Genomic DNA, 23,934 nt, shown 5'->3' with positions numbered 1-23,934 from the left:
TTTCTGACTCCAGAGCTGTGTCATAGTCCAGCTTCCAGCAGCCAGGCCTGGTCTTGGGGTGCCCGGAGCAGGGGTGCTGGGTAGAAGAGATGTGAGGGGGGTGGCAGGGAGCCCTTACCCCACCAGCAGGGCTTGAGTGAGTCTTGCTCACACCAGAGTGGCCTGCCCTGTCACCTCTGCTCTGGAGGGAGGCATGGCCACATCCTGGGATTGGTTGTTCATAGAAACCCAATGGCAGCCTTGGTTATATTCCCCCATCTCCCTGGCAGCCCTCCCTCACCATCCAGTGCCCTTCTCCAGATCCAGGATTTCTGAGTCATCTAGGTCACAGATCACAAGGGAAGGGAGGCAGACAGCTCCCTCCCCTGCCCACCCACCTGTCAGACCCCCTTCCTCTTCTCCATTGTCCTTCCCGCCCCTCCCCCAGCCTTCCCAGTGCTCTCCCAGTTGTCACAGACAATTCCCTTCATCTCTGGTCTCCTGTTATTTTTAGTGAGCTAAATATATCCTGTGGGGTTCTTCCTGGTCCAGAGAATTCTTGACCTTCCCTCAGGTCAACCCCACTTCCCAGGATGCACTGGGGGAACTATTGGTTTGGAAATTCATCCTGCTGGTGAGGGAGAGGAATTCCAGGCCACCTAGCCCAGGAGCGTGTGTGTGTGTGTGTGTGTGTGTGTACATGAGTGAGTGTGTACATGTGTGGTTGTGTATATATATGCGAGCACACATGTGCACACATAAATGCATGTGCATTCGTGTGAGTATAAGTGTGTGTCAATGTGCATACGTGTGTATATGCATGCACATGTGTGTGTATGAGGTTGGGACTTCATGAGTCAGTCTGGGCAGAGCTCTGAATGAAGACACCTGGGTACTGAGACTTAAAGACAGTGACTGACCGAAGTTACACAGTGGGTTTGTGTCCAAGTGGGGACATGAATTAGGGGTGCATCTCCTAACCTCTCAAGAGATGGGATTTGGGGCCTCCTTGGTGGTGCAAGGGCCTCCCCAGATGCAACCTGTGAGGTTGTCCACAGTCACTGCAGCATGAGTTCGATCCCTGACCAGGGAGCAACCCATATGGCTCAGCAGACCTCTCCTGACTCGCTCGCTGCTCCCCTCAGCAGTGTACTTCGGTCAATCTGCCTGTTCTGTTCCCCACTCTGTCTCTGGTGAATCCTCTCACCCTCCACACATCTGGTCTGTACCCCAGCTCTTGTAAGCATAAATAAAAATAAATCTTTAAAAAAAAGAAGAGCGAAGGGATTTGAATGAACTTCTGCTTCACTGCCCTTCTCATGTTCTACCGAGGCATCGTACACGTCAAAACACAACCAGAGATGCATGGGATGCCTCTTTGGTGGAGAAAGTCCCCTTCCCAAGAGTCCATTCCTTGTTCAGACAGTGCTCACTGAGGAACATTCTGGTTCGATGCGGTATCCAGTCTGTCTCTATCGCCTTCTGAGTTCTTTCTTGGCCCCCCCTTTCAACTCTTTGGTCTTCTAATGTTTCCCACAGTCAAGAAAGACTCCAAAGACTTTGGGTACTGCCCCTTTGTGGGTCCTAAAGAGGACCATTGCTAACTCACAAGGTGTGGGGCACTAGTGGAAGAGTTGTGGGGGTCCAGACATCTGGTGAGGAGGTGTTTGGAATCAGGGGCTCTGGTTGGTGCTTGCCATCACATCTCAGGGGTGGGACCATCTGCTTTGCTGTATACTGGGCCCTAATGCCTCCAACCAGGTTTCTGGCTTCCTGGCTGAACTGCTTAAACGTCTCCCCACTCCAGCCCTATATGCACCCCTGATACTAGTGTTTGCTGCAGCTTCTCCAGTACTTGCTCCCCTCCAAGCTCACAGGCCTGCCAGCCCTGCTTTCACACTTGCTCCCTGTCCGTGGGGCCCAGTCAGCCTGGCGACCTTCCCTGGAGGCCTCCTTGCTCCTTGTTTCCTGGCTCTCTCTGTGCTTCACATTCCCTAACGGGGAACCTGCTGCCTTCTTTACCCTGGGCTGGGACCCTAGATATTTGCAAAGCTGGCCAATCTTTCACAAATCATGTTCCCAAGAAAGACTGAGAAACAGAAGGTGATGAGTGAAGGGAGGGCTGGGCCTTGGTTGGTGTTTACCCCTGTCTGAGCAAAGCCTGGGAATGGTGGGGTCTCCCTTTATGCCGCTCTGAAGGTATCATGGGCCTGTGGAGAGGAGCAGGTCCATGTCCTTGTCCCTGTGATTAGCACGATGTCATAGGCAGCCCCAACAGGTCTCAGGATCCTCTGACTGGGACTTCCTGCGGGGGACCCAGGGCAGTTGCACTGTAGTGGGAGGTACAGGAGGCCTGTCCAAAGTGAGGATTCTCACCGGCCACTTACAGAGGCTCGATTTTTAGGCAAGGACTATTAGACAGATCATACCAGGTATTCTCAGATTGCCTGAGGGCTGAGGAACCTGCTGCTGAGTGATGGAAGTGAAGATAAGGCTTGTGGGAACCTCAGAAAACCCTGGAAGGACTTTGAGGAGGGGCCAGAAAGGCCAGAAGACTTGTTGGGGCCATGGACTCGGCTTGCCTGTCACTCAGTGTTCTCACTCAAATCTCTTCACATATGGCATACTAGGGTATGCCATGAAAAGGTGCCAAATCTATCCTTAGAGGGCTTCTAGACTGAGGGAGAAAACACTACTCCTGTGCTGGGGGAGCTGTAGGCCACGGGGGCACTAGACACACGTGGAAGAAAGGAGTAACGTATGCGTGTACTGTGATGGCAGCCTTCTGATGAGGGAGTTAGTACTGTGTCTGTATCACCTCAGCCTGAAAGGGAAACACTGTGGGTGGTAAGAACACATGAAACCTGGCGTCATGGCCTGTGGGGAACTGGGGGGCACTGCACATTGGGACAGGGAGGGGGTGGGCACGTGCTCTGGTGAATACCTGAATTTCTTTTTTTTTTTTGAAAAAATATTTTTTAAAGATTTATTTGTTTATTTATTCAAAGATTTTATTTGTTTTTATACAAGAACCGGGGTACAGGCCAGATGCGCAGGAGTTTGAGAAGATTCACCAGAGACAGAGCGGGGAACAGAACAGGCAGACTAACAAAATACACTGCTGAGGGGAGCAGCGGGTGAGACAGGAGAGGTCTGCTGTGCCATGTGTGATTCTCGCCGGCCGGCCAGGATTGAAACTGCGCTGCAGAGGCTGCGGATAGCTTCACAGTGTGGCGCTCAACCACCTGTGCCACCAGGGAGGCCTGAATACCTGAATTTCTTTCAAGAGGTTTGAGGGTGCTGTCAACCTCCCCTACCTCAGCTCAAAGCCACCTCTTAGCCTTAGCCTCCACCACCTCAGGATATTGTCTGAGGGCAGGGGACGAAGACTGGGGCACAGATGGGGCTTTCCTGTCTACTAATGAAGAGTGTGTGCGGGAGGTGGACTTTGGTCTTGCTGAGTTTCATGCTGGGGCCCAGGAAGTAGGTGGCAAGCAGCGGGTCTGAGCATGGCAGGGTGGACAAAGGCCCTGGAGTCAGGCCACACCACCTGTAGGAGGACCCCATGAGTTGTCCCCTGCCTTTGCCTTTGGTTTCCTGGGCTCTCATAGCCTGGGAACTAGATAGGACCCTTCAGAGTTCTTTTGGTATTATTGACAATGGAACCCCAATGGTAGACATGTCACCCTGCTCCAGGGCAACAGGTTTTGTTGGACTAACTGGGAATCGTCTTGTAGGATGACTGCATGGTGGTGTCGTGGCTGGAAACCTGAGAAACAGAGCTGTCAGTGGTGTATTTCAATGTGGGGGGCAAAAGGGGGTCTTACTGGGAATGCTATATGGTCTGGGAGAGCAAGGAATTCACATACATCTCATAGGAAGAAAATCTTTCGCTTTGGTGAAGTCTGGCAAAGGGGAGGGGTGGGGGACGAGGTGTGTATGTGATGTCATCATGGAGGTCCTGAACCTGAGTGGGACCCACCGATAAGCCCCCTTTCATTTAGATCCCCAGTAGAGCTAAAGGCCTCCAGTGTGAACCTCCCCTGGTCCTAAAGCATGGGTCCCCAGAGCCTGCGCTTAGGGTTGATTCCCTCTGGTGGTGACATCAATTTTGATCCTGAGTTCTGGATCCTCTCAAGCTACTGGGATGGGCTGGGCTATAGAAGAGGGGATGGCTCCATGCTGGAAGTCTCCTTCACCTGCCTGGAGCCACGGGGATGTTGCCAGTTCTTTCAGAAGTCAGTGTGGGTCTGTCAGTGGAAGCATCTGATGCTCAGGAAATGCACAGAAGATGCTGGGTTCTGGGGCCACTTTCCGTCCTGTTCCCCTGGGAGGGCTGCTAAGGCGCTGGCACCCAGACAGTGGGGAACGGTTACATGCCCACACCTCCACCTCAACACACAGCACTGAGAGGGTACCCCAAATCCTCTAGGTGGTGTGGATGTGGTGGGTAGGTGGCACAAACCCCAAGAAATAGGAAGGGATGCTCTTCAAGGGGATCTGGCCCTGGGAGGGGATCTCAGCTACTGGCTGTTGAGGACCCTGGGCCTGAGGGGCAGCCAAAGCATGCCCTCTGCACTTTTTGCTCTATTCTCACCGGACTGGGGTCCACTTAGACCGCTGGATTTAGCACTGTAATCTGCCCTTGTGCTCCTCTGCTCCCTCTTGCCCTGGTTTTCCTTTTCCTTTCTTTCTAACACACTATGTAATTTGTGTATTTATTTTGTTGACGATTTACTGTCTCTCTCCTCCAGTAAGAGGTTAGCTTCATGGCGGCAGGAGCCTTTGCTTTGCCCGTGCAAGCATCCCAGCAGCGTGCCGTGTTGGCCCCTCTCAGGTGCCTGGTAGATATTTGCAGAGGGAACGGATGAATGGGCAGACCACACCTGTTGGGCCCCCCCCCACTCCCCACCTTCCAGATACAGGCCCAAGTCATGGCCCATGAAACACCCAGCTTTGTGGACAGTTGACTCCCTTTCCTTGCTTGATTGAATACTCTAATGTGACCATCTTGACATTTTAAATGATTTTTGAACAAGTGGCCCACATTTTCATTTGGTATGGGGCCTGGCAACTGTGTGGCTGTTCCCTCCTCACACTACTTCTGGAGTGTGGGACTCAGCATGCTTGGGTGGGACACTTTCCTAGGCTCTGCTGAGTGACATTCTTGTGGTTATAACAGAAGCAGATTCTTCATATTTTTTGAACATTTTATTTTATTTTTTATTTTTTATAAAGGCATGTTTTATTTATTTTATTTGTTTGTTTGTTTGTTTGTTTTGTTTATACATGCACTGGGTACAGTCAGAAGCGTGGGAGGGTGAGAGAATTCACCAGAGCCAGAGCGGGGAGCAGAGCAGGCAGAAGGACCGAAGTACACTGCTGAGGGGAGCAGCGGGCGGCAGGAGAGGTCTGCACGCCATGTGGGACCCTCCTCTGGTGGCCGGGGAGCAGCCGGGGATCGAACCGGCGCCGCAGAGGCCACGGGCAGCTTCGCAACCCAGCGCTCAACCGCTGCGCCACCGGGGAGGCCCGGAACATTTTATTTTAAAATAATTTAAGATTTAGAGGAAAAACTGCAAGAGTAGCACAAAGAGAATTTTGCCCTAAACCATTTGAGATGAGCTTGCACTTTCCTGGTGGGTCACCTTGAATTTAGCGTGCCTTTTTTCTGATTAAGAGGTAGCCACACACACAGTCTTTAAAATGAGGAAATTAATGTCACTACAACACTACCATCTAAATCACAGACCCCATTCAAGTTCCATCAGTTTTTCCAAGGGTGTCCTGTCAGCCACACGCCTTCATGTGGCGACACCTGGTGGTGATTTCGGGACCTGCATGGCGGTTAGGGCAATGCTTCCCATAAAGGAGCTCAATCATCTTACTGGGTCTCTTCCCCATTCCTCTGGGATGCTGAGTGGATTTTGTCTCCTTCCTCAGTGTTCTGGGCCCCACCTTTCACCGCCTTGCCTTCCCTAGCTTGGCTGCTGCTTCCCATACCCTAACCAGGAAGATTCCAGCCCCAGATCCGGATTCATCTAGAACCTTCAGCCCTTTCTCTCTCAGGACCAGAACTCATTCCAGGAATTTCTGAATATCCCTAACGTTACTCGATAGAGAGTGTGGTCTTGTGAATTATGCTGGAGTCCAGCTGTGCACTTTCAGAGGCCACTGTGCACTATTAATTGTGTTGATCAAAACCTAAGAATGCTTGCTGTTTAATATTAAGTAAAAGAAAAGTGGGCTCCTTGGTTGCACAGGGGTTAAAGTCTCAGCACTATGAATCTATCACCAGCCACTGTAGCATGAGTTCGATCCCCGGTCAGGGAGCTAACCCACAAGGCACAGCAGACCTCTCCTGTCAGGCCCCCTGCTCCCCTCAGCAGTGTATTTCAGTCAGTCCGCCTATTCTGCTCCCCACTCTGTCTATGGTGAATCCTCTCACCCCTGCACCTCTGGCCTACACCCAAGCTCTTTTATGCATAGTAAAATAAAAAATAATTCTTTAAAAAAAAGTTAAAGAAAAGCATCTTATAGATAGCAAAGCTGTACACTGTTTAAAAAACACTGGAGTGGATTATACTAACATGTGAACAGTGGTGAAATTATGATCATTTGTTTTCTTCTGCATTGTTTGTCCCCCTTAAGATTTTTGCACTTTTTTTTTTTTTGGCTTTGTTCACTGGGTGAATTTTATTTATTTATTTTTATTTTTATTTTTTATTTTTTACATCATTGTAAAACAATATTTGCTTCCCTCCCACCCCCTCAGGTGTAGTCCCCATGGAGTTTCCTTCACCAATGCACCCGTGCACCAGCACCTCAGTCCCCTGTGCTCCTCCCTCCCTCCCTCTGATCCCTCTCCTGCCTCCTCCCCTGCAGGATGTCTCTGATTTATAACTGTCTGTTTTTGCTTTGTTGTGTTTTGTACTGTTTTTATTTTCTTACACTGCTGTCTTACTTGGTTCCCCTATATTCCTGCTACAAGTGAAACTATCGATATTTTTCTTTTTACTTTTGGCTTATTTCACTGAGCATAATTCCTTCTAGTTCCATCCGCATTGCTGCAAATGGCATCAGTTTATCTTTTTTGATTGCTGAATACTTTCTTAAATGGCACATTTATTACTTTGATCAGTAAAAAGGCTGCCCCAGAATGCCTGCTGGATGTGCATTCCCCTGGCCTAGGAGCCGCGAGGCTGGAGAGCCTGCTGAGCTGAGTATTTTCTCAGACTCAGGGGCTGCTCTGAACAGTGCGGTTCTTGAGGGGGTCAGGTGGGTGGGGGTCAAACAGCCTTACCCTGGGAACAGTGGGTCAAAGGTGGGGTAGATGGGGGTGAGGTGGGGTCAGGGGTGTTGCTGGGAGAGAAGATGGCTCAGTGCTAGCTGAGGGGCCTACACAGATCAAGGCTAAGCACTGTGGAGATGGATGTGGGTGACTATGGCTGAGCAGGGGCTTCTTCCTGAACGTGTGGGCCTACACTGAGAGCTGACACACACAACAGGAAAGGTTTGAGTGCTGATTCATTTATGAAGCCATGTTACCTAATGATTGGCTGTGGTCTGAGATGGGCATGTGGTTAGGTGATTTTATCATTGTGCAAAAGTCATGGAATGAGTGGCACACACCTAGATGGGGCAGCCCACTCCACACCTAGACCCTGCCTGCTGGGCCGCTGCCACATGTGCCGCCCACTCTTGATGGAACCATTCCTAAGTGACACATGCTATAGGTTTACCACATGCTCCATGGTGATTGACTCCCCATTTGACCCTATGAAGAAGGTTCCATTGCTATTCTACCCCCCACTTTACAGATGAGGAAACTGAGGCACAGAGAGGCTACAGATTTTGCCCCAGGTTGCACAGCTCCTGAGTAGTGGAACCTGTCTCCAGATTCTCTGCTCTTAACCCCCGACTATGCTGGTGGCACAACCTCCTGCAGACCCGACCCCTGTCAGAGCTGTTGTCATCTGGTGGAATGGAAGGGATGACCGGGGTGCTGCAGGGCGGTGGTCTGAGGCCAACACTGACCTGCTGTCCTCTCACCCTCTCTTCTAGGCCTCGCTGGTCCTGCAGGTATCCTACACGCCGCTCCCAGGGGCCGTGCCCCTGTTCCCACCCTCTGTGCCTTTGCAACCCTCCCCGACTCTGCCTGACTTGGATATGGTGGCTGGTAAGGCGCCCACCCTGGCCCTGCAGGGTTCAGGGGAGAAGTCTAGTGTTGACACTGAGCCCGGGGATGGGAGACCACAGTGAGCCTTCAGCAACCCCTGGTGCCTTTCCCTGGGTTGGGGGCTGCTCGGGTCTGGAGAGAGTGGACACCGCTGGGTAGGGAGTCCTGGGATCTGCCTTCTACCATGCAGAAAAAAGGACTGGAGGCATGTTCCCCCAGATGCTGCTAGGACTAGTTGAGGACACCCTCCCTGACCCTGCTGTTCAGGGAGGGGGCTGTGCCCAGGCTGGGTGCTCTGCACTGTGCAGCTCCAGGTGTATGGGTGCTTTACAGAGCGTGCCTATGCTGGGGAGGGATCCCCCCAGAGCTCAGTGCTCCCTGCCCTGGTATCTAACAGGCCTTTGGTAATAGCAAGTGACATTGAAAGAACCCATGAAATCAGGAGCTTGTGACTCAGGGACATGAGTTGTTGCCTTTGAATTCAAGTAGCTGTGTGACTTTGGGCCAGCTGCTCTCCCTCTCTGAGCTACACTTTATTATTTATGAAATGAGCAGACTGAATTAGCTAAGTCGCAAGATTGCTTCAGCTCTCTTGACTTGCCTCCGCTGTGCTTGTCAAGCAAGGATCCAGCCTGGAGGGTGGGGAAGGATTGAGGGGCGCTGGCTTGCCTCTAGGGGTGGGGTTGGGGGGTTTTGGGTTTGGAAGCCTCCTTGTGGTCTGTTAGCTGGTGCGGGGAGGGAATGGCACAGATGAGCAGGTGGGGTCTTGCCCATGGGAATAATTCTAGAGTTCCTCTCATGGTGAAGGGAGCTAGAAGCAGACACAGCTCTAACCCCTGCAGCCCCTTCCCAGGTGTGCCTTAAGCCTGTCCTGAAGCCCAGAGCTCTGTGGGACTCAGTTGAGAGGGAGCCCATCTCCCTGGGGCTTAGCACTGTCTGAGCTTGGAGATGGGGATCACTCTGAACTGGGGTACAGATTGAGAGGGCTAGAGGAGGTGGGGTTGTGGAGGGCCCCCAGTGTTCTGGTACCACCTCAGAGGTAGATCTGATAGCTTAGGTACAGGCCCCTCGGGGGCAGCTTCTAGACATAACCAATTCCCAGTCCTGCCTGGAAAGAGTTGAGAGGGACAGTCCTCAGCAGATGTGGCAACTCTTTCTGTACCTCGTGCCAGGCAAGGCAGGTGGGCAGGGCAGGTGGGGTTGGGTACTGTAGGTGAGCTTTCCTCACCCAGTTTCCTCCTTATCCCGTGGGGCGGCGTCCTGCCCCACATGCCAGGTGGGGGACAGAGCCAGGCTGAGACGTGGTCCCTGCTGAGTGACAGCACCATGGACACGAGATACTCTGGAAAGAAGTGGCTGGCCCCCATGGGTGAGACACAGGCCGGAGCTGTCTCCATCCTTCCACCTGTAACCGTCTCACCTGCCGCCACGTCAGCGCACTCCATTGGAAGAGGGTTTTGTCCTGCAGGACGGGGGCTGGGGCGGGAGGGTGAGGGCCATTCTGTTTCCTTCCTGCTGACTAACTGGACTGACCACCCTCAGATTTCAGCTGTTGGAAGCTTCTCTTCTTTCTCCCTCATCCACTCTGGCTCATCGACGGGAAAAGAAGGGACAGGGGAGGCTGGTGGTGGGACCCTTTGTCAGCTGGCCTGGGTTCTTGGAGCAGGGCTGGGGAACCCAACCTCACTGGCACCCCCTCCTCCCAGACACAGGAGAGGAGGACATGGATGACCAGGGGCTCACAGGAGATGAGGCAGAGCCATTTCTGGATCAGAATGGTGCCCCAGGTCCAGGGGCTCCCACCACTCCGAGGAAGCCACCTTCCCATCCTCCCCCCTACCACCCAGGGAGCAAAAGGAAGAGAAGCACACCTGCACCCCGAAAGCTGCTGTTCGACAAACCACAGGACTTCCAGGTGATGGGTCGACCGCTGTCTAGCTGTCTACTGCAGTCTCCTCTTTAGCAACAGCCACTGCTAACAGGACCTGCTTGTCTGTCCAGCCTCCGGGAAGATCCAAGTCTCTGCTACTTGGAAGTCGTGGTTGCCCTGGACCCCGGGCGGATGCTAAATGGGGTGATCACGTGTTGGGAACTCAGTCTAGGCCACTGTCCAGCCCCTGGTTTTCTCTTCAAAAATGGTCACTGTGGAGATCCAGCTTATCTTTGCATGTGTTACCTGTTTCCTGACCGGAGTTTGGCCAGCTAACTCCAAAGTCCGGGTCTGGACTCGCTGCGTGGGCATCAGCAGGGAGCCCTGGGCCCACCCAGACCTGCGGAAGGTCTCCAGATCTAAGAAGCTCAGACTAGATCCCACTGGTTCCTATATCCCTTCCTGTCCTTATTGCCAAGGGTTTTTCTGAAAGTCAGAGTGGAAGTTGAATTTGCTCTTCACAGAGTAAAATTATTATTATTTTTTTATTTTTTATTTTTTTATAGAGGCATGCTTTTATTTATTTGTTTGCTGGTTTGTTTGTTTGTTTTGTTTATACATGCACTGGGTACAGTCAGAAGTGCTGGAGGGAGGGTGAGAGAATTCACCAGAGCCAGAGCGGGGAGCAGAGCAGGCAGAAGGACCGAAGTACACTGCTGAGGGGAGCAGCAGGCGGCAGGAGAGGTCTGCACGCCATGTGGGACCCTCCTCCGGTGGCCGGGAAGCAGCCGGGGATCGAACCGGCGCCGCAGAGGCCGCGCGCAGTTTCGCAACCCAGCGCTCAACCGCTGCGCCACCGGGGAGGCCCCAGAGTAAAATTATTAACATTAACCTTTTGACATATTTTTAACCAAACTGATTCCATTTTATTTATCTTTTCATTTTGGTCCTTTGCTTATTTTTTTGTTCTGCAGAAGTTTCCATTTTGGTGTCATTGTGTTTAGTGATATTTAACTCTTCAGATCTACTTTTATGAGACTAACGTGCTCCCTACTGCACTGAGATACCTCAGAACTGCTTTTAAAGTTAAAAACAGGAACTTAAATCTTTATTTATTAAATGCAATAAATTATAAAAAAGATAGTTCACTTCTAAATCATGGCAATTTAAGCAAAAACCCTAGCTACCCCATTAGATTTGCCTGAGAGACAAAATGCTATCTCCTTATTATTATTCCTAAGACATGTTCTTACTGCCTTTTTTCCCTAAGAAAATGAATATTCATTTATTGTAAAAAATTTGGAAAATACAGCAAAATGAAAAGAATAATGATCACTCATCTACCTTCCCACTGCTCCTAATGACGTATTCCTCTAAAGTCTTGCACTGAAAAATCAGTTGCTCAATAAACAATAACTTCTGATTAGTGATTAGTACCAGTAAAAATCTTATTTTTCCATGAAATATATGAAATTTTTTGTCTAAATTTTCCATTAAAATTTTGTCATAAAATTTTCCATTAAATAAAATTTCCATTAAATAAATTTTCCATTAAAATTTTGTCATTTTTTTGTCATAAATTTTCCATTAAAATATATGAAATTTTTTGTCTAAATTTGGAAGCACAGATATTCCTAACATCTGTATTTACTTAAAGTTCAATGTCAAGAACTCTTAGTTTATTTCTCAGAATGCAAGAAAGAGGTATATATCTTATAAAGAAAGGTGGAGTCACCTCACTCTGCAAGTGTGACATCTGAGGGAGTAGAATGTTCAAGCCCCTCAAAACCGCCAGTGTCAAGGGCTTTGAAGGGGGCACTTTTGTTGGGGCTGTGCCCACGGCTGCATGAAATGAGCTGGGGGCAGCCTGGCAGCTTTCATGTGGAACCAGGGATTTTGTCAATGCAGGTGACCATGGTGGGTAAATAAGATTGTTCTTACAATGCTTTTCTTAATTCCTTTCTAATGCCTTTCCTTTTAAATTCCCCTTTAATACAGTGAGGATGGTCCTTGAGATTTCTGACTCTCTCTCCTCGTGGGGGTGGGAATGGATAGGGGACTGGGGGCCTCTGACTGCTCCCCTTCCTTCTGCTCATACCCCCTCCTGGCTTTCAGATCAGGGTCCAGGTGATTGAGGGGCGTCAACTGCCAGGAGTGAACATCAAGCCTGTGGTCAAGGTCACTGCAGCTGGGCAGACCAAGCGGACAAGGATCCACAAAGGAAACAGTCCTATCTTCAATGAGGTGGGAGACTGAGCGCTAGGGTAGGACCTTGGGGGGACCTTCCAAACTGGAAGTGTCTAGCAGACACATGGCAATTCGCTCAGTTTTGGTGATGGTGCTAACTTTGGAGAGATCCTCGGTGGGTCTCTGAGGAACAGGAGAGAGGGGTCTGGCTTGTGTCCCTACCTGGAATCACTCCACCTTCCTGTGACCCTCTAGGTCAGCCAACCCCTAACCCACTCCAGACATGACAGGCTCTGTGAAGTCAGGGGAGCAACGCCCCAGAACTTGTTGAATTTCCAGAGCTCAGTGTGGGTAGTAGGTGTGGACTGAATGGCCGGAATGACCAGACTGAAGGCTGTGGGTGGTGGGCGACCCCCCCACCCCCCACCCAGCCGAGTGTCAGCAGGCTCTCATTTGTCTCCCTTTCACCTTGAACCAACAGACGCTTTTCTTCAACATGTTTGACTCCCCTGCAGAGTTGTTTGACGAACCCATCTTCATCACGGTACGTCTCAGCAGGCGAGGTGTCCTCCCTGGTCAGTGTGCATGTCAGTGTGTGACCATGAGTGGGAGAGAAGCATTTATACCTGGGGATGGGTGATGTGGACCAGCTCACAGTTGCCCCCTGCTGGCACAGAAATGCCTTTAGCAGTGCTGATGGAGGCACCAGTCAACTGGGGAGACTTCCCACCCCTGTTGCACAGCCCCTCAGGTGCGTCAGCTCAGGGTCCTGAAATCTTGCAGTGCACACTTGGATTTACATCTTATTTTGCTTGTGCATGTGCCTGCTTCTGGCCAAGATTTTCTTTCTGTGGACCTCAGTTCTCTTTTGTTTCTTTCCCTCTGAAAGCTTTGTGATTAAAAGCTTGGACTCTGGAGCCAAATTGTGGATTCTAGTCTTGTCTGTGCCCTGTAAGGGTTGTGTGATTCTATCCATGTCCTTTATTGTCTGTGCCTCTGTTGCTTCATCTGTAGAGTGGGGATAATGGTACCTACGTGTGGGGCTCTTGGGGGGTAAACATTGCTTAGAACATCTCTGGACTACAGCAAGAGCAATGTTAAATTTGGGCTGTTAATATCTGTGAAGGAAGAACTATTGAGTTGGGGCCTGTTTGGGCCAACCTTTACTTCAACATGAGTTTTAATTTCTCTTTCTCTCCAGGTGGTAGATTCCCGTTCCCTCAGAACAGATGCTCTTATTGGGGAGTTCCGGGTAATCATTTGTTTTCTTTGGAAACTGTCTATTCTCACTTGCTCATGGTGGAGGCTGTGTGGGTGCTCTGCAGAGACTGGCGCTCCAGAGAGCCTGTCCATCTTGGTCTCTGTTGGGGAAGTATAATTAAAAAAATTAAACAAAACAAAATCTTCTCCCCACTCAGAAATTCCCTCCAAAAGGGTAACAGAGAAAGAAAACACTTTTATCATCAAATAATCATTAAACCAGAGGTGACCCATCACAGGTGATCCACTAGATCCACTAAGAGATCATAAAGACAGACAGAAATCTTTTCATCTAGCCAAGCAGATATCACCCATTCCATACATGCTCTCAAGAAGATAATAGCTAGTCCTCAAGTTGGAGCGCACGGTTCACCCTACCTCTATTTTTAAAGATTTATTTATTTATGCATACAAGAACTGGGGTACAAGCCAGAGGTGGGGAGGGGTGAGAGGATTCACCAGAGACAGAGTAGGGAGCAGAACAGGCAGATCTACTGAAACACACTGCTGAGGGGAGCAGCAGGCCAGACAGGAGAGGTCTGCTGCTCCATGTGGGTTAGCTCCCTGGCTAGGGATTGAACTCGTGTACAGTGGCTGGCAATAGCTTCATAGTGCTGAGACTTAACCTCTTGTGCCACCAGGGAGGCCGCCCTCATCCTACCTTTACCTGGTATTTGGGGTGATTATCTATGCTAGCTAATTGACTTTACCCCAAGAGGAAAAAAAAAAAAAAACGGGAAAAAAAACAGACTTGTGTTTTTATGAGAGATTGTTTTACAACTCGGAGTAAGGAGCACACTGGACACAGACTCTTCCCTTCCAGAGATGGGAGAGCCTTGAGGAAGATCATTCTGGTCATAAAGCTGACACAGGCTTACTGGGTTTCTGAAGAGATCCATTTCAAAGATACACAGAAAGTACTTATATTTATAAGTTTTCTAAGATAAAAATGTTCTGACAAAAAGAGAGGGGAGGGAAATCTTATATCCTGCAGATGAATTTAACTTCTTACTTTTTTTTTTTAAAGATTTATTTATTTATACATACAAGAACTGGGGTACAGGCCAGATGAGCAGGAGGATGAAAGGATTCACCAGAGACAGAGCGGGGAACAGAAGAGGCAAACTGATGAAATACACTGCTGTGGGGAGCAGCGGGCGAGGCAGGAGAGGTCTGCTGCGCCATGTGGGTAGCTCCCTGGCCGGCCAGGAATCAAACCCGCACTGCAGAGGCTGTGGACAGCTTCACAGTGCTCCGCTCAACTGCCTGTGCCACCAGGGAGGCCCTAACTTCTTTCTTTTAATGGGTATTTGTCCTTAGATCTGGGAAGGCAGCAGGTGATTTGAGCTTGGGCAGTCTTCCTCCTGATTATGTGCATCTGGGGCCAGCCACCCCGGGGGCTCCATGCCTGAGCTCACCCCCTGGGTTAGATGTGGGCCTCAGCTGTGGAGTCTGGGGGAACAAAGTGGGGACAAGTAGAGATAGAGGGGATCCTGACCCTTTCTTTGTCCCAGACAGTCCAGAGGTGAGAGTTCCATAAAGCTGAACCAGAGCACTGACTGTATTATTTAGCTCGTCAGGTGGCTCTTACTGTAAAGCAAAGACAAAACTAGTGGTAGAGACCTTCAGGACAGATGTTCTATTGTAATTCTTAATTGTCTTTTTAATGTTTCAAATTTTCAAGCATGTATCAAGTGGAAGAAAGGGAACCGACATATTTTACTCCCCCCTGCTATTCAAATGAAATATAAGCAAACTAAGCCCATTTTCCTGGAAGAGCATGTTTTAGAGGAATGGGCTGAAATCTCTGTCACTATGTTGCTGTGAGGGTCTTAATTATACACAGTCTCTCATCTATGAAACACATTCTCGATCTGAGAACTCAAGGGTTAAGTAAAAAAATTTCATTTTTTACAACTAATTGTAAAAGTAACCATGTTATAAAAAATACTTTATTTTTAACAGCAGTTTAAGGTTCATAACAAAATTGAGTGGACTCTGCCTGCACAGGCACAGCCTTCTCCCCGTCCCCATCAACGTCCTGCTAATCTGACTTTTTAATAGAGAATTATAAAATACAGGAAAGAGTAAATATAAAATAGAAGTCACCCAAATTTACCACCCAGGGACAGCGCAGCTACCATTTTGCTGTGTTTCCTTTGCTCTTTCTTTCCTACACATGGATACGCTTCACCAACCTGATCAAAATGTCTTCTGCCTTCTTTCCACGTAGTAGCAAGTGACTCTTCCCCGCGTCTCTAAGTGTTCTTGAAAAGGTGACTTTTTATGGGATTGACTGACACACCATACTCTATTTAACACTTTTTTTAAAAAAAGATTTTTATTTATTTATACAAGCACTGGGGTACAGACCAGAGGTGCGGGATGGGGAGAGAATTCACCAGAGATAGAGCGGGGAGCAGAACAGATAGGCAGACCGAAATACACTGCTGAGGGAAGCAGCGGGCGAGACAGGAGAGGTCTGTTGCGCCATGTGGGAATCTCCCTGGCCGGCGGGGAATCAAACCAGTGCTACAGAGGCTGCGGACAGTTTCACAGCGCTGTGCCACCGGAGAGGCCCCTATTTAAAACACTTTGGAGGCAAGAGTCTGATGTGTGTTTCCTCTGATTTCAGATGGACGTGGGGACCATCTACAGAGAGCCCCGTGAGTGACCTTCTCCTCACCTTGGCCATAGCTAGCACTTTGGTTCCAGAGGCTGCCTCCTTGGAATACTCACCCATCCTCCTTGGGAGTGTAGAATTTAGATGTGTAGCTTAAGCTGAGTAGGCGGTGGGAGCTGTAGGAAAGATAGGACAGGCTTTTCATCTTCCCTGTCCAGCTTGCCTTCTGGAAGATCTGACCCTCAAGGGGGTCTCAGTTGGCCCAGTTGGGGTGCTAAATCTGGAAGGCCCCAAGCAGGAGTTGCTGGAGACTGAGGTCACATCAGACTGGGATAGGTCATTTGGATGACACATGTAGGGCTACTCCATATCCTGGCTTCTGCTACTCGGGTTGCTTCCTGAGGGGGCGGGTGGAGGGCGTGGAGGCCTTAGTCTCTGATAGGGGTCTCTGTTAGCATTTCTGGCCCCAATTCACACAAACACTCAAAGTACCTATTGACCCGAGAATGTGAGTCCTGTGCCACATACCAGTGGGTGAGTCCTCGTATCCACCGTCCCCATCCCAGGCTCCTGGACATGGCTGCAGTCTTGGGTCCTTTTGATTCTGCCACCATCAGTGGATCTCCTCTCTTTCAGGACATGCCTACCTCAGGAAGTGGCTGCTGCTCTCAGACCCGGAGGACTTCTCTGCAGGGGCCAGAGGCTACCTGAAAACAAGCCTCTGTGTGCTGGGTCCTGGAGACGAAGCCCCTGTGAGTGATTTCTCTGGGTCCTCCTCGTTATGCCTCCCCCAAACAGTAGAGGCGACAAAGAAACAGTTTTTCAGATTTAAAAGAAATACAGTGTAATTATGAGAAATGTAGAGTTTGTGGAAAAGTATAAAAAAACCCCGAATCATTCATAATTTACTATGTGGAGAGAACTGTTATTATATTCTTGCCTATCTTCTCAGGATAGACGTGGGTGTTTTTCCTTTTTTGCCTAAGTGAAATCATTCTCTGTGATCTCTCTATTATATTGTAGCCTGAATTTTATTGTCTAATTGTCAGAATTGTTTATTGCCTGTCATTATCTTTACATATCAGTAAGTAAAATTATAAGAGGTGAGGGTGAGAGAGGTGTTTAGATTGGGGAGATGGGTCCAGCTTGCCTTCTGGAAGATCTGACCCTCAAGGGGTCTCAGTTGGCCCAGTTAGGGTGCTAAATCTGGAAGGCCCCAAGCAGGAGATGCTGGAGACTGGGGTCACCTCAGACTGGGATAGGCCCTGCTGTATATTTGGGGAGAGGGGATGTAATGTGGTTTGGATTTGTTGTTATGGGAGCAGAATGAGTGGTTGATTATGCCTAAACAGAAGGATTTCTGAGCAGACACAAGAGTGCCTATTTGGATTGGGGGCTTTGTGGCAGAGTCTCATAATACTCAGCAACTTAGAAGCAGGAGAGAGGCAGGTGAAGGTGGAAGTGCCAGACGTGGCCAAGGCAGGAGGGTGGACACTGAGGCTGAGGTAGCCAGGGCACCTGAGCATGGCTGCTGGGTGGGGAGGGCTCAGGAGGATGGAGCCAGGAATGATGAGAACAAAGAACAGCAAAGAACGAGTGACTGTCGACTGAGTGCCTGCTGCGTGCCAGGCTGTGCTGATGCCTCTCTGTGTGAGAAGGGGCTTGGAGGAGGTGAAGGTGTTGGAAACTGTCTTCAGAAAAGGTTTTTAGAGGTCAGGGTTTTGCTAGGGAAATGGTGCCCGAGTTGGAGGTAGAACCATGTGTCCACACTAACCGGGAGGGAGATGGTGGTTCTGTCGGCGGAGGACAAGGGCCTGTCTGGGTGAGTGAGTTGTCCGTGTGGATGTTGCTTATCTTCTGGGAGAACAGGAGATTGAGTAGGCAAATTGTGAGGCAGGTACTGCAGTCACCCATGAAGGCGAGTGTGTGTCTTTGGCGTGGTGGCTGCCAGCAATGAGAGCTAGGGGGCGTGGGACTTGTGGATGGTGTGGGCTTCCGGGAAGGAGAGGTGAAGCATGATGGAGGGAGGAGGGGCTCTGCTGCGAGGTGTGGCCTCTCTCCCCAGCCATCATGGGGTGACTAGGAGGAGTGAGAGAAAAGGTGGAGGTGGGGAAAGTGGATCTCGGGTTAAGGGAGTAGGGAGGTAGGCAAAGCCAAGTGCAATCAGGGGGCACAGGACAAGCTCCATGTGAATGTTGATGGTGAAGACCCCCTTTAATAGGAAGATAAGGGGAAGGCTAGGGGAAGGAGAGTCCAGGGTGCCATGGGGTGGGGGGGAGGCACCACCACAACTCAGCTGGACCAGCTCCACCCAAGGCACCTGTCCTTGTTTTCATCCCGTACAGTCCAGTACTGCCCTTCCCTTCTGTATGGCATTTCTGAACATTTTCAAAAATATTCCTCCCCCCTCTTCCTATTAATTTGAATCTTGTTTTTCCCTGATGAAGCCATTCCTCCTGAAAGCAATGGAAGGGGATGAATAGATGTTATTGAAGTGGCCAGCTTGGACCTGTCACTTCTGCGTTATTTTTTAAAGGGTGAAGTGGAAAGGAGACTCTGGTTTTTGAAGCCCTACTATGTGTCACATGCATTTGCAAATCACCGATGTTGATCCTTCAGCAGCCTGTGCGGTCGCTATTAGTGTCTCTGCCAGCCAGGGGGGGAAGTGGGGTTGCAGGGTGAGGAAGCTGCCCCAGATTACATGTTAGTTAGTGGCAGGGTGGCAGGGTGAGATCTGCCTTCCTTCAAGAGGTATATTTCAGTGGTTTAAGTTGAACTGGCAGAAGAGGAGGGAAAATGCTGTGCTCAGGAGGGCATTAAGGGATCACATCTGGTTGTATTGTAGCTGGAGAGGAAAGACCCCTCTGAAGACAAGGAGGACATCGAAGGCAACCTGCTCAGGCCAACCGGCGTGGCCCTTCGAGGGGCGCACTTCTGCCTGAAGATCTTCAGGGCTGAGGACTTGCCACAGAGTGAGTCAGGGGCTCCCGTGTAGGCCACTGCATTGTGAGGGTATACCTTGGGCCAGGCAGTGGGCATTGGTTCCCTGCGGGCGAAGGAGAAGCTGGCCCTCTGCTGCTTCTCTGCCGCCCGTGGGCCTGCTTCTTCACCAAGGGTTCATCAGAGATCTCCTGGGTCTAGTCTGGCTGTTTAATTATTCCATGGGCCGGTTTTCTGGGTTCCCACTGAGAGTCAGTACCATCTGGCCCCTCTGTTCTGCACTCAGGGCTGGATCTCACGGATTTCTTTCCCTTCTCAAGGAAGTCCCAGCCTCCTATTTGGCAGATCTGGGGCTGGGGGAACACTCATCCACCAGGTGACCCACTTACCCAGTTTGCCTGGGACTGTCCTGGTTTTAGCACTGAAAGTCCTGGGGACCCCCTCAGTCCCTGGTAAACTGGGACAGTGGGCCACCCTAACTCTGGCCCTCTCCTCATCCTCCCAGGAAGGCCAGTGTGACCATTGTCTGGTTTCTCACAGTGACTAGCTCAGTACCAGACCCACCCTGTGTGTTTAATAAGTACCGGGGGAATAATCCCAAATATTCTAGAGCTGTGGGTGTCAGCCTGGGCTGTACGTTGAAATCACCCGGGGAGCTGTAAAGGAGCCCAGACGCCCGGGCCCCACTGCGGTGTTTCAGATTCACTTGGTTTGCGGTTGGACTCACACATTGGTAGTTTTTAAAGCCTCCTGGTGTGGTTTGAGTGGCTGGCTGTGAGCCAACATTGGGAGCATTCATTAGCATAATCAAGCCATTTGCTGTCCACAGCAGAGTAAGTGAGAACATTTGCAACTTGGGTCTCTGTTTACAAGTTTTGCAAAAAAGCTAATTGTTTGAGGGTTTTTGCTTTGGCTAATGACATCAATAAATGAAATGGGTTCCTTCTGTACAAGCTTAATTGAACCAAAATCATGGAAAGCCTTTAAATAAGTAATGGCTATTAAATGGGCCTTAAAATACGCACTTAAAAACATTTTGCACTTGTTGGTTGAAACTGCAGAAATGAGGCTGGTCAGCTTCCAAGGGTCTGGGGAAATAGAAATGTTGGCTTTGTTCAAGCTGAGGGTGCTCTGTGTTTAGTTCTCTGCAATGTTGTTTAAGTATAAATGAAAGGAAATAGGTGGGCAGAGCATAATTATTTGCTACTTGTTATTTGTTGTCTTGATGTAGGGCTTAGCTAGTGTGTAATCTTTAACTGTCTCCCTGCTCTCCCTCTAATTCATACACTCAAATACATTTATATATATATATACATCTACATAAATTCATAACTATTTGTCTGTCTATCTATCATCCATCCGTTACCCAATCATATGTAAGCAATATGGCTGATTCACTAAAGTATTGGTTTGGAGCAGCATAGATTAAAAACTCTTCTCAAAAAAGAGTTTACTCTTTTGGTTAACCTTAGGTAAATCACTGTGCTGATGCATATCAAGGAAAATGTCAAGCAGGCATCAATAATGGTGTCTTATTATGGCGACTTCCAGTTATTTTCTGGATTGTTTACTGCCTTAGCAATGTAGGTTTCTAATTAACCAACCAAACAACCGATCAATCAATCAATCAATCAATCAATCAGTCAATCGGTGGCCTTTTCTATAAAGCTTTGAGAGTGGAGGGAACAGTGACCGTGCTCTTGGGGCTGGGTACGAAAGCAGTCTGGTGCCCTTAGGAGCTTCTGTTTAGAGATGGTACTCCCTCCTAGGAGGCACCCCAAGGGGTTAGGGGCCCCAAGGCCACCAGAAGACAGAAAGTTGGGTTTGGAGGCGGGCTAGCAGGCAGGCAGTGACCTTTGTATTCTCCCTAGTGGATGATGCTGTGATGGACAACGTGAAGCAGATCTTTGGCTTTGAGAGTAACAAGAAGAACTTGGTGGATCCCTTCATGGAAGTCAGCTTTGCAGGAAAAATGGTAAGGAGCAAGGGCGTGGGAAGGTTCTTATGGGAGGGTGAGCACTGGGCATCCCTGTGGACCGTGCTGGGCACTGTGACTGCACGCGGCCACTGAGTGTGCACACTGGCTGGGGTTGCCACGCATGCGCACATGGACAGGTCTGCTCAGGGGGCCAGGACAGATACATAGGAGGACATGGGGATAGACAGAGGATGGACGATGGATAGAGGGACAAATGGGGGAAAATGAAGCAATAGTATAGAAACCAGATGTGGAGGTATAAAGATAGGGAAATATTAAAAAATATATGTAATAAAACCATAATAATTATTTTTAAAAAGTTGTGACAGAAGCTGGGCAGAGGAAGTCCAGTGTGGTGGAAGTATACATCTTATTCCTAGGTGTTTCTGTTCCTCGCAGCTGCCTTTTTGCCAGGAAGCAGGCAATTCTCAATAGGTTGGTGCTCTGGTCTGTGTTGATTTCTGCCTAGCCCTTCCTTATCTCCTCTTCATGCAGACTGACCATTCCCAGAGTTTGTGTGCCCACACTACAGGCTTTCCCCGCCAGCCTTAGCCACTCCCAGGCTTCACCCATCTCTGTTCTACAGGGTTCTCCCTCAGCTCTTCTTAACTCTGCCCTTTCCTGCCGCCTGCCCCACCCTCCCACCCCAGCCTCTGCACATCTCCACTTGTTGACCTTGATCCTTTAAAGGACTCAACTTCTGCCCCAACCTGCCCTACTTCCAGGAGTCTCCATCCTGACCAGGTGCCACCATCAAGGGCAGGAAATATGGGCCTGCCTTGATTCCTCTCCGCCCCCCAAATCAATCTCCCTACATTAAACATGCCACCCTTAGCTCTTGACTTCAAGCATGTACCAAGGTCCATTTTTTCTCTCTGCCCCATGGCCACTGTCACCAGTTCCCAGGACCACACAACCGTGGGTCTGTTCTCTAGTCTGGGTTCTCTCCTTGAACAACTACCAGAAAAGTTAGTCTCAAGCACAGCTCTCTCTATATAAGGAGTTCAGATCCTGCCCATCCTAACTTTCTTTCCCCATCTCCATGGCCAATATGAGCCCATACAGTCTTGGGAAGAGTGAGAAAATGGCACCTCCTTTCTCTGTGGTTGCAGCTCTGCAGCCCAGCTGTCAAGTGGGGGTTTCTCATCACAGCAGGAAGTAGTGGTGTCAGGCTGTCCTTCATCAGCGGTGATAGGTTGATCACTTGGTAAGAGTGGTGTCTCCAGACCTCACCCTTGTCAGTATACATGTTCTCCTTTGTAATTTGCAAGGAATCCATGGATCACATCTTGATGCTGTGGGGATATCCTGCTTCTTAGAGACAGCTTATCCAGTGCCCACATAGCCACTGCCCTTGCCTGAATGAGTCATTTACTTGGGGTTACAAAGCGGTGATTTTCTCTATCAGTTCTCCATCAGCTGGTGTTTTCCTGGAAGGAAAAGCTCTCCTCCCCACGCTACCCTTTTGAATATTGACATGGACGTCACCACTTTTTGTTAATTCAGCATGTCAAAATCAGTCACTGCTGTGTAGAGTGTATGAATTGACATCAGGGGGCCACTGGGAGCCCCCTTAGGCTGGCTCCTCCATTTCCAATCTAACTCGGCATCTCAGGGAAGATATTTCTTGGAGGGGTAACTCTGATTTAATAGTCTTTCACACGAAGGTGTAAATGCTCACTGCAGGTCCTTATCCAAGTGTAGTTTTGATTGGGCTTGGGGCTGGGGTCTGCTGCCCTGCCCCCGGCCTCAGGAGGGACCCACAGGATGAAGGCAGGAAGGAAGCAGGAAGGTTGGCTGGACCATCTTGTGGGACACTTACCCTAAGGACTGGGATCAGTTCTGTTAATTTAGCAGATGGGGAAAGTCATGTTTCCAGATTTTTTTTTTTAATTCCACATTCCCACCATGGTGGGTGATGGGTGGGTAGCTAGTCTTAGGCCTTGTTGCTAAGTCTCAGAGCTCCGGGATCCTTGCCAGCACCTTATCCCTTTCGCTCTCTCTTCTGTCTGAGATGGCCTAAGCTGGGTCTGGGAGCTTTAATAGAAGGTGCAAATGTCTAGGGGAGGTGAGAGAGGTAAGGGATTGTATGAAACTCATAGGTATTTGGGCTCCTACAAGAAGCTGCACCCCCTCTAGAATGAGGGAACTCATCATGAAGGAAGTGGTCAAGGCCCTCCCTCTTGAAAGACCAAGCTGGTTGGCCTCTTCATGTGGTCCCCAGGCCTCTGTGTTCCCCTTTTTCTTCTCTGCCCGTCTTGTTGTGGTCTTTCCCCTCACCCTCAATTTGGCTACCTATATTGCTTGTCTCGTTCTGCCTGTCCCTCTCCTAGTCTGCCTGTGAGTCACTTTTTCTTACTGCATTCTAATCTGAAGAGTTCAGTTTTTTGTGTGCACCCTCACCCCACCTGACCCTCTTTGCATTTCCTGTTATGGACGCTTGGTGGCACTATAATCTAAGATGTGAATCAAAACTGACTTGACCGAGGGAGAGGAGGGGTGTGTGTGTGTGAAAGATTTTGGAGAAGGAAAGAAGAGGCACTTGGAGGACAGAGCAGGAGACACCCCCAACACCCAAATGTGAGAATAAAACCAATTAATTGGAAAAAATTGAAAAAATATCAGAGAAAACCAAGGGGAAAATTGTGGCCGTATTTCTGCACCCACACCTCTCTGGAGATAACTACTGATAACATTTGTGTGCCTTTCCTTCTAGGTACGCTTTCCTCTCTCTAGCTGTCTCTTTCCCCACTACTGGAAAAATATTAGATTCAGATTACAGTTGACCATCTCTATTCATGGACTCCATCCTTGCAAACTCATCACTTTATTGTAACCTCAGAGTCCTTGTGGTGCTTTCTTGATCATTTGCAGATGTGAGCTCAGTGTTAATGAATTGATATGTGAAGAACAGTGTC

At 49.4% G+C, this 23,934-nt stretch overlaps 1 protein-coding gene across 14 annotated transcripts in view; it reads left to right on the top strand.

The window, feature by feature from the left end:
* DYSF (dysferlin) overlaps window positions 1-23,934 on the top strand; it is a gene marked incomplete at both ends in the record, with an annotated part of 204,204 nt that overhangs the window by 44,814 nt on the left and 135,456 nt on the right. For 8 of the 14 annotated variants that reach the window (XM_084235744.1, XM_084235740.1, XM_084235742.1 and 5 more), the window contains 9 exons: window positions 8,044-8,158; window positions 9,865-10,073; window positions 12,144-12,272; window positions 12,697-12,759; window positions 13,417-13,467; window positions 16,111-16,141; window positions 16,735-16,850; window positions 18,944-19,070; window positions 20,910-21,013. In XM_084235744.1, coding sequence (XP_084091870.1) covers window positions 8,044-8,158; window positions 9,865-10,073; window positions 12,144-12,272; window positions 12,697-12,759; window positions 13,417-13,467; window positions 16,111-16,141; window positions 16,735-16,850; window positions 18,944-19,070; window positions 20,910-21,013 — 945 coding nt within the window. Of the gene's footprint in view, window positions 1-8,043; window positions 8,159-9,434; window positions 9,528-9,864; window positions 10,074-12,143; window positions 12,273-12,696; window positions 12,760-13,416; window positions 13,468-16,110; window positions 16,142-16,734; window positions 16,851-18,943; window positions 19,071-20,909; window positions 21,014-23,934 lie in introns of all 14 variants that reach the window. The other 6 variants (XM_084235751.1, XM_084235745.1, XM_084235747.1 and 3 more) reach the window with 1 other exon arrangement.

Source organism: Talpa europaea (genome assembly GCF_964194135.1).
Source record: "Talpa europaea genome assembly, chromosome: 6".
Lineage (NCBI taxonomy): Eukaryota > Metazoa > Chordata > Mammalia > Eulipotyphla > Talpidae > Talpa > Talpa europaea.
This window is presented reverse-complemented; position numbering and strand designations above follow the sequence as displayed.